Genomic DNA, 10308 nt, shown 5'->3' with positions numbered 1-10308 from the left:
TATAATAGCAGTAGTTTTTAATGAAGATTATAATTTTGATAATAATACTTTAATACTAGTAATAATAATAACTATAATAATAATAATAATAATAACAATACTTAATGATAATACTAGTAATAATAATAATGATAATACTACTAATTAGATTAATGATAATAATAATAATTATCATAATAATAATAATAATAATAATATAATAATAATAATATAATAATAATAATAATAATAATAATAATAATAATAATAATAGTAATAGTAATAATAATAATAATAATAATAATAATAATAATAATAATAATAATAATAATAATAATAATAACTACCTTAGGAAAGCTTTTCATAAAAAAAATGCCACGAACCGGGCTCGAACCCGCGACCTCTCGATAACCCGCTAACACCCAAGACCACTCATCTATTTCTGTTTTTCTGAATTTATCCTATCCTAAATATATATAACTCGTTCCTTTCTGTTCTATTCCTTATTCTTCTTCACAAATATAATCGGCCAAAATCAAATTAATCATAACAGAGAATTTAAAGGGTGTGCTAAATGAAGCATAATTAATCAGTTGTGATCGTGATTAATAGAAAAATAAATAAAGAAAAAAAAATCAAGAACAGCAGCCGCTGTGAAGAAAAAAAAATGAAGAACATAAAATTTGAATTCGATATTAAGGCCGTTTTAAATGAAAATTTCTACATGAAAAAGATTATAAATCATTCCTAGAAACTTTCTAAATCCTTAATTGAAATGGAAACATTAAAAAGAACTTGAATTTCTTGATGAACACTTTGGTTGACTTTTTAAAATTGAAACTTTGACTTCAAAATTTGAGTTCGATAGAATGAATTGGAGCTTTGAATTTTGCAGAAAGATTGTTTGAAGATTCCTAACACAACTGCATTTCTAGTTTTTGAAAAACGATTTGAAATTGAGCTTTTGAATAATTGAACAAGAACAGAGAATACGGTTTCAACTGTTTGTTATTTTATTTTCTGTTTAATTCAACAAATTAAACTTGTTGTATTTGATATTGATAATGATGATGGAAAATCAATAGTTTTATAACCAGGAAACTTGCCAGGACAAATTTATAACCAGTAGAGAGATTAAAAAAATAATCACGATTTGATAAAAAAATGAAAAGCAAATCACGTTATATATAAAAATAAAAATAAAGCAGATCACGAATCTGATAAAAAAATTATGTGGAGCTGACTCACGATAAATAAAAAAATAAACAGATTAGGTCAATTAGGTATCTGTTGTATTCATAATATTTTTTTTATATTTATTTGTATAATATTAATAAATATAATAATAATAATACTAATAATAATACTAAAATTAATAATATTAATAATAATATTAATATCAAAATAATACTAATAATCATATCAATAATAATATTATTTGTAATAATAATTATACTAATGATAATAATATTCAAAATAATAAAATGATATTAATAATAAAAATTTAATAATAAGAGTAATAATAATGCTTTTAATATCATTAATAAAAATAACATTAATAATGATAAAAATAAAAATATTAATAATAATAATAATATTAGTAACAATAATAATAATACTATTAGTAATATTAGTAATGATAATACTTAAATGATAATACTAATAATAATGTTAATGATATATATTATGTTAATGATATTACTAACCATCATAATAGACGATAATAATAATAATAATAATAATAATAATTTTGATAATAATAATAAAAATATTAATAATAATATTGTTTTTGACAATACTGATAATGATAATTGTAAATGATAATGATAATATTGTTAAATATAATAATAAAAGTAATAATATAACAACAATATTATCTTGTATAAAGTTTTTCATTTTTAGTTATAACAATTAAGTCGTATTATATTTCAAGTTTATATATTTATTTAAAATTATTTGTTCGTGAATCATCGAAATAAAAATAAAGATTAAGTTTAAATTTGATTGAAAATTTTCGGGTTGTCACACTAACCATGTATAATTGCCTTATACTGTTTCAGTTGCTACCAGGTTGAACTCGACGATTATATATTTCTGTATTCTAATAAATTTAAATCATGTTTAGATAGTTTACCGAGGAACTTGATAAGAATGCTAGTAGACAGGAATGGGGATCAGAGGCAGACTTCAGAATTCTTTCTAGATATCAGGTTTATCTTTTTAAGGTAATTGCGTTATGGAATTTCCAGTCAGATAAGAGGTGACATTTTCTTTGCTGATTCTAATTTATTTTCTATTTACATGTTTCTCAGTTTCCCTAATTGACTTTGGCATTGACAATAGACATGTTCGTTTCTACCATCTTTTGATTTTACGGTTAGCTGGTTGTTTCTGCTTCCTATTAACATGTTAGGATGAATGCGTTGGGTCAAGCTGTTTGTGGGTCGCTCCAACCCAAACCGGTTTGTCTTACCCCCTGAAAATCATTGACTTGTTTCTACCTGAACTAGATTTGAACGGTTAGCCAAATGCCCTTCTTTCTATCTCTACTGCAGTATAATGTGACAGTTTGAAAAGTCTTGAAGAACGTACAAGCTTTTGGTTTTGAAAATTTCATATTTTGAAAAAAAATTAAAATACTACAAAGTACCACTTAAATTGTATAGAACCCCATTGAGTTTCGATCATAGATTTTTCACCGGATAATAACATGCATATTTTCCAATGAAGTGGGATTATAACTTCATCAACAACAGCCACCTCCTCCGCACCCATCACCACCGCCACATCCACCACCGTCACCGCCACATCCGCCTACCCCACCACCGCCACATCCGCCTACCCCACTACTTCTATTGCCACCACTAATGCCGACAATCACAGAAGGTGTAACTATAGATGTTGCAGCTCCTGCTGCAAGAATAACCATTCCTGCATCCTTTTCTTTTGTTTTGTTTGTTTTACCAACTTCAAGTTCGCGATCAGTTTGGAGGGATGGACGTACGGTTGGTGGTCTTGTGGTTGTTACAGCTTGGGTTTTCTTTTTGTATCAACAATACAACCAATGCACCAGAGAAACGGCACTAAAGCAACACAACTGAAGGCCAAGAAAGCGAAAGCAAGTTCCTTCATTTTTCTTTGATTACATGAGAATAGAATGCGGCCATCTTGTTATCATATTTATTTATAGCATTAGATTGCTTGGAGGTTGTTAGACAGGCCCTTACAAACTAGGTACTTACAGAAACAAATTATTGTATGAATGCTTTGATGTATTATGCAAGTAAAAGAAATCAAGTACAGTATTTATTTGGAACCAATAATCTACATTTATTACTCCGTAAGTAACTAACGAATAATAATGGCTTTATATAGCCAACAATAAACTAAACATGTAGCACTAAATAACTATAGGTCTATACCTAAAGAATTGGTACCACTCAACCACGTACGGAGTATAATACTAATCCATAATAGTCGGTCAACAGGCATTATACCGATTCTAATTCTAATTTTACAAACTACGGAGTAGTACTCAAACGATAATCATTAATCATTAATTTAATTTAATTAAACACAACATATTAAAATAATACGGAGTATACTTGAATGAGGTTTGGGTGACCATATTGAGGGCATCCCAAATCGGTGGGAAGAGATAAGTTAGAGAGGAAATAAGGAGTATAAAAAGGGAACCGAGCTAATGATTTAGGTACTTACCTAGACGAGTTCAATGGATGATCAAGAAGGTCCATGGCCTAGATTGGTGACTTCCATTGCACTTTGGAAGGGTGCCAGTCTAAGGTCAGCCCAAGTGGTCGAGCCTACGTCATAATTTGTGGCAGTGAGGGCTTGCGTTCGCGCGACCCTTGCACAATTTTCTAGTACAATTTTTTTTAGTCAGGCTTTACAGATCCATTTACTAAAGTGCCGGCTAATTGTTTTTACTAACTTTTTGATGTGATTTTTCAACTGATTATTTTATTACAAAGTAATTTATAAGTCGACTTTGAATCGAACTTTAGTTGATCCAAATCTGGGTCTAATTTCACTTGAGAGTTAAGTAGAAAATTTGAATAATAATTGAAAAAGTTTGAGGCACCAATTCCTAACCCCTAATCTAAAATCTTTTAACCACTACCATAATGACTGCTACTATGACTACAACAAAAAGCTTCACTTGATGAACAAGAACAAGCCCTTTCGTTGTTATTTAATCTGTAGGGTGGGTTTTACTCGTTTCATAAGATATCAAAATGGATCGTTTCTCATCCTCTTCCATGAATCGTGTGTGGGTCCTACTTCATGAAAACCGGCTACACGAGACTATGTTGCGTGAGATATAAATCTATAATCATGATGAGTGTAAGGGATGTTGAGATTTGAAGAAATTGGGTTAGTGTTGTCGGTATAATCAATGGTGCTGAACGAGCCACGAATGCTTTCAGTAGTGAAAGATGCATCGTCTGAGCTTGTAAAGATTGACCAGCCGCTAGAAGTGGTATCCGAATAGTCGATATTTGATGGCTTTGTGTAGCTGCGATGGTTTTCATTCGAAGTTCCATGGAAACTAGTTGATTCTCGTTGGTCATCCAAGGTTGACCTTGGCGGTTTTGACTTTGCTTGGTGTTTAGAGGGTTTTTCAAGGTAACTTCTTGGCAAACGAGGGGATGATCTACAGAAACATCCAAAATCAATACAGGTGACAAAATGGGTTAGGTAATGTGCTCGGGTCAATTTGGCTAATTTTTTTTTTTTTTTTTTTTTTTTTTTTTTTTTTTTTTAAGATAGGGGATCACATACAATAAAAACAGCTTACCATGTGTAAAACAATATGTATGCACCTTCTGACATAACCTGGCTCAAAGGTACTTGTTGAACCTGCAACTCCAGAGCGTCATCGATTCTGGACCAATTTCCTCGAAGATCTTTGACACATGATATATAGTGACCTGCGACCAGAAAACGATGCATTCATTATGTCCAAATGCACCACGACACCATGAAATGTGTATAATGGAGGAATGTCATCTTTCGCCGACATAAATGGTATCATATTCAACACTTTCAGGATACGAGGTACACTTATTTAATTTTCCATAACCGCCCTCCTGATAAAATCCAAACACCATGAATCAAACAAGTTTAAAATGTTTATTGTCATACAGAATAGCCTAATTATTCATTACCTGATAACGCTTCAACACAATTGTCAATATATTTGGAGCTTCCTGTATAGCCAATTGCTTTCGTACTTGAACATAAGCAGCACACCTTAAAAATAGAAAATGTATCAACCCGTAAATTTCACAATAAATAAACAGCATGCACGACTAATAAATATACCTTCCACATCTATACATGTTTTCTCCATCCAATCTTTAGGACTTGTGAATTGGGTTAATACATCTTCTAGTGACTCGACCCGCCCAAATATCTCTAGGGTAAGATCCATAAAGTTTTCATATCTATCTGATTCATGATGACATCTCAGACATTTGAACTGATATTCATGTCACATGTCAAACAATTTTTCTTTTAGGTATTTAAACCATTAAACAATTAGAGATATGCAAGAAAGACGCTTTACTTTTGACCTGAGTTGACTCCCAAAAATATGTTGAATAAAGGTTGTTTCTTGCAATTTAGGATCAACTACATCTTCCCCACCTAAAGTCTCAGTATATAGTTTGCAAAGAGGTGATCAAGAGCCTGAAAACAAATACGGAGTATGTAATAAATCAGCACAATTATTTAAAATGTAATTTGACCTTGTAAAGTCAACAAGTCATCCAAATATAATATGTTAACAAACCTTAAAAATTCATGAGCATCTTCCTGGCTCCCATCTCCGATTTTGCAATTTACACTTCGCATATGCAAAAGAAAGACAATGGCTCGCCACTTTCACGTGACATAGTGCTCAAGTTCACACATTAGGCGCCAACTTTTGCATAACCTGAAGTCAACAAGAAAAATATTAAGGAGTATAAAATTAATATATAATAGTTATCACCAAATACATAAACTTATAATCTAAAAGAGATTAAAATGACATAACGGGATGTATTAATTACTCGTTCTTGAATGTGATCGATGGAGCAAATATAATGAATTGAATCGTTGCCAAACAGAAATAACAACAGATAAATGGATTGTGTGTACGTAACACAAAACAAAAGCCGTAGGCTATTTTATTAAATATCAAAATATCAACTGACTAAAAACTAAAGCTATTGTGGCTTTAAATAAACTAGCGAAAAGTAAAGATAAGAACTAAAGATAAGTACAACTATAGATAAGAACAATTTATTTAAACTCAATATTAGACTCCCTTCCAATTTGGTTACTTGTTTCTAGTACGTTCATTTCCAATTAATATCCTGACTTGTTATCCAATTGTTATCCAATCGTCCACTTTCAAAAATGCTTCCAACTCGTATTTTAATTTAACGACCCATCTTGCATTTGTTGGCCCCAAACGCTCGTAGCCTACTTTATTAATAACACAAGGTCCACCTGGATCATACGGATATGCATTATCCTCCCCTTCTTCGAAAAGACTCGTCCCCGAGTCTAAGAAAACATAACACGCATCAGTAGAGAAAATACCCTCTAGCTCCTTCAACTTGGCTTCAAATTCCTCAGGCTCTTGCACTATCTTTTTAGTGTCTTTCTTTGATAACCTTCCCTTATTATTAGCAATAGGACTTTTGTGTCTCTGACCTTCGAATACTTGAACCAAAATACCAGGTTGATCATCAAAATAGGTTGAGAAAACTTGCTTCTTTTGGTTGTTGTCACCGGTTAATATAGCACCTTGAACAATCACATCATACCCAACAATTTCCTCTTCTTCAATATCAAAAAATTCCTCCCTATCAGTATCATATATGGGTTCGGTATCATAGATGGATTCTCCATCTTCACCATCTGTATCATAGATGGGTTCAGTATCATAAATGGATTCTGAATCGATTCTTTCCGAATCGTAGCGCGCAGGAAATCGTTGTTGGTTCAGTTCCAACTCGGCGATTCGCTTATATAATCGTTCAATTTCTGTGTCTCGAGGGTCTTCGTTGCCTCTTTCGGCGTGTCTACGATTATCTCCATCGCTGCCTCGGTCGGCGGTTCTGCAATAGCTTCCTCGATAAACTCCACGAAACATTGTTTGGCCAAAACCTGAGCTCGGATACCAAATAATGAATTGAATCGTGGCCAAACAGAAATAACAACAGATAAATGGATTGTGTGTACGTAACACAAAACAAAAGCCGTAGGCTATTGTATTAAATATCAAAATATCAACTGACTAAAAACTAAAGCTATTGTGGCTTTAAATAAACTAGCGAAAAGTAAAGATAAGAACTAAAGATAAGTACAACTATAGATAAGAACAATTTATTTAAACTCAATATTAGACTCCCTTCCAATTTGGTTACTTGTTTCTAGTACGTTCATTTCCAATTAATATCCTGACTTGTTATCCAATTGTTATCCAATCGTCCACTTTCAAAAATGCTTCCAACTCGTATTTTAATTTAACGACCCATCTTGCATTTGTTGGCCCCAAACGCTCGTAGCCTACTTTATTAATAACACAAGGTCCACCTGGATCATACGGATATGCATCAAAATAGATAGTCAGAGCCTTTGTAAACGTCAAACACTGCAACACAGCATTTGCATAGCAGCTACATAAAACAACAACATGAGTACAAGAATAGAACTACGCGTTCCTAAAATGATAACTTTAAGTAGCTAATTCCACAATTTACAAGGCCCCTTGGTGAGAATTCAAAACTTTCGTATTGGAAGTACTTCCAAAATATTTCTAATGGAAATAGCATTTGATATTGTAAACAAGATGGTTACTTTAGAAAAAAATTCAAAGTAAAAGTTATTACCAAGTTTTGTAATGAAATTATGGTAATAAGTTACTTTTATTTTCTTATGTTTGTTAATATTAACATCCGAAGTTTCAAATCTGCCATGCTTAGATGACTTCTTAAGACCAATCATATTAATAGATCTCTTATTAATGATGCAGCCGCCTTTAACATCCATCGTTCGTGACACATCTGCATCGCATCATACAAACACTGTACAAATAAAAGGTTATTGTTTGAATCAATTAAATTATAATGATTAATCAAATTATATATAAACCTACCAAATTCATCTGCAGTTTGGCCCATATTTTCAGTTCCTGGATATGTAGTTTGATTTAGTGCAAATACCGTTGGTTTTGCTAATTTATGTGCCTTGTTTCCAGAAGAATGTGATCTTGATTTTGCGATATTACTTTGATACGAACTTCCTACAACTATAGAGATCGATTGTACAACCTGAGAACTATATAATGAAGAAACAAGTTATGAGTATTGTTACGAAATGACTTTTCATCAATTTTAACGTTCAAGCCTTTACTCTTGACTATGTCAACCTTTGACTGATTTAGAAGAAGATGTATCACAAGCTTCAAATCTTTATAGTCACATTCATTCCTAAACTTTTCAGTTTTACTACTGTCATTATCTTCTTCAACATCTATTACCAATTTTTCCATATGGTCAGATTTTAATCAGATGTTTCAAAGCATCAACGAGCTTTGGAAGATCAGATGCAACCCTGCACTGAACCGCAACACACATAACGGTTGAGACAGAAAACTTCATGGTACGAATGAGGTGAGCAACAACATCCTTAGGTACCTCATTAAAAAGTAACCCACAAAAGTTTTCTGCCAGTTCTTGTGAACCTTTCAGTTCATCTTCATTATCTTCTACAACGATCTTTGTCACTTGGTGATTTTGAGTCCTGCGATTGATTACCGCTATTGTAACCTCTTGTACTTTAGCCAAAATATACGCATCATGAAGGCTTTTTGGTTTGAACATACTAACACCACTCATAATATCCGGTTTCAACCCCCAAATGAAAATATATATCAGTGACATAGAATTCATCTAAACCCATAATTTTGAACAAAAAATTAAAGGCTTCATAATACTCTTGAATTGATCCATCTTGTTCGAGAAAATTAGTAAGTGACACTTTATCAACCACCTTGTGTGCATGATTAATTCTCACGAGTTTTGCTTTCCTATCGTTATAATCTACCACTATATCTCTTAAATCGCCAACAATTTGAGAGCAAAACCTAGAATTTTTAACATCACAAATCGAAAATTGAAGAGATCAATCATAGACGCAGCTGAATTGACATAAATAAACATTTAAAACTCGTGATCATCATGCGTGGTCAAACTGAAAAATGATACATACAGAGGTAACTTGATTATGCTGATTGGAAATATATTAAACGAATTCTGTTACGAACTATGAAATCCAATAATCACAACCACTACGAAAATGAATGATAGATATCAGTAAAACAACTTACAATATCCTATATTTACAGGCTAATTTCCTTAAGCATGCTAAATAAGAAACATATTATAACATAGTTTATAGTTTATGTCAAAAGTAATACTTCCGGTACAAAATTCAAAAAGACTTGAAATGGTAATTTTTTTTTCGGCGAAAAAACGGAAACTTGAATTAAACAAATGAGTGCTTCAACAAAATTGAAGACTCACAAGAAACTTACAACAACAAAAAAAACCGAGCCCAAACAAAACCTAAACTAACTAAGCTCGCAACATTTCAAGAGATGTGGGTGACAGTGACTTGAATTGAAGGCATCCCACATCGGTGGGAAGATATAAGTTAGAGGGGGTTGTAAGGAGTATAAAAAGGGAGCAAAGCTAAAGGGTTAGGCACTTACCTGGACTAAGTCCATGGATGATCAAGAAGGTCCATGGCCTAGATTGGTGACTTCCATTGCACTTTGGAAGGGTGCCAGTCTAAGGCCGGCCCAAGTGGTCGAGCTTACGTCATAATTTGTGGTAGTGAGGGCTTGCGTTCGCGCGGCCCTTACCCAATTTTCTAGTATTAAATTTTTTAGTCAGTTTTTTCACTGAAACTTTTCTAGGAAGATCACCGCAACAACTATCTCCTCTTCAAGATTTGGTTTGGCAAGCGGTTGAATGATCTAGTGGGTATCTTATTTGGAAAAACCGAAACCAATCAATTTTCAAAAACAAAGCGTGGAACGGTCTTGGTTAATGTGGCGAATCCAAAATCGTGCATTACTTAGTTTCTTTACTCTTATTTCAGATGTATTCTCAACATCCATTGTAACTATAATTGTGTATTCATGACATTGTATTGTGTGGCGTTGGGGCTTAACATTATGGCCCTTGTCTATTTTTTTTGTTTGAATGAAATGAATATCTATTGCTTTTCAAATGTAAAAAAAAAGTA

General features: G+C 32.4%; 1 protein-coding gene and 2 non-coding genes across 3 annotated transcripts; 2 read left to right on the top strand and 1 right to left on the bottom strand.

Annotated features, from left to right (window-relative positions):
* The first annotated feature begins 3691 nt into the window (after positions 1–3691).
* On the top strand, positions 3692–3851 carry LOC139846314 (U1 spliceosomal RNA). Its single transcript, XR_011759037.1, has one exon. It is a non-coding gene; the product is annotated as a U1 spliceosomal RNA (small nuclear RNA).
* A 943-nt stretch (positions 3852–4794) lies between these two features.
* On the bottom strand, positions 4795–7829 carry LOC139842861 (ubiquitin carboxyl-terminal hydrolase 15-like). Its single transcript, XM_071832962.1, is given in 12 exon segments — positions 4795–4938; positions 4940–5044; positions 5046–5090; positions 5169–5253; positions 5326–5356; positions 5359–5482; positions 5570–5663; positions 5665–5691; positions 5795–5938; positions 6691–6714; positions 7602–7673; positions 7732–7829. Coding segments are annotated over 12 exon segments (993 nt in total).
* Positions 7830–9761: 1932 nt separating this feature from the next.
* Positions 9762–9922, top strand: LOC139846318 (U1 spliceosomal RNA). The gene has a single exon (XR_011759040.1). It is a non-coding gene; the product is annotated as a U1 spliceosomal RNA (small nuclear RNA).
* Positions 9923–10308: the final 386 nt, after the last annotated feature.

Source organism: Rutidosis leptorrhynchoides, chromosome 4 (genome assembly GCF_046630445.1).
Source record: "Rutidosis leptorrhynchoides isolate AG116_Rl617_1_P2 chromosome 4, CSIRO_AGI_Rlap_v1, whole genome shotgun sequence".
NCBI classification, from domain to species: Eukaryota; Viridiplantae; Streptophyta; class Magnoliopsida; order Asterales; family Asteraceae; genus Rutidosis; species Rutidosis leptorrhynchoides.
Note: the sequence above shows the minus strand (reverse complement) of the source record. Positions and strands in the feature narration are given on the sequence as shown.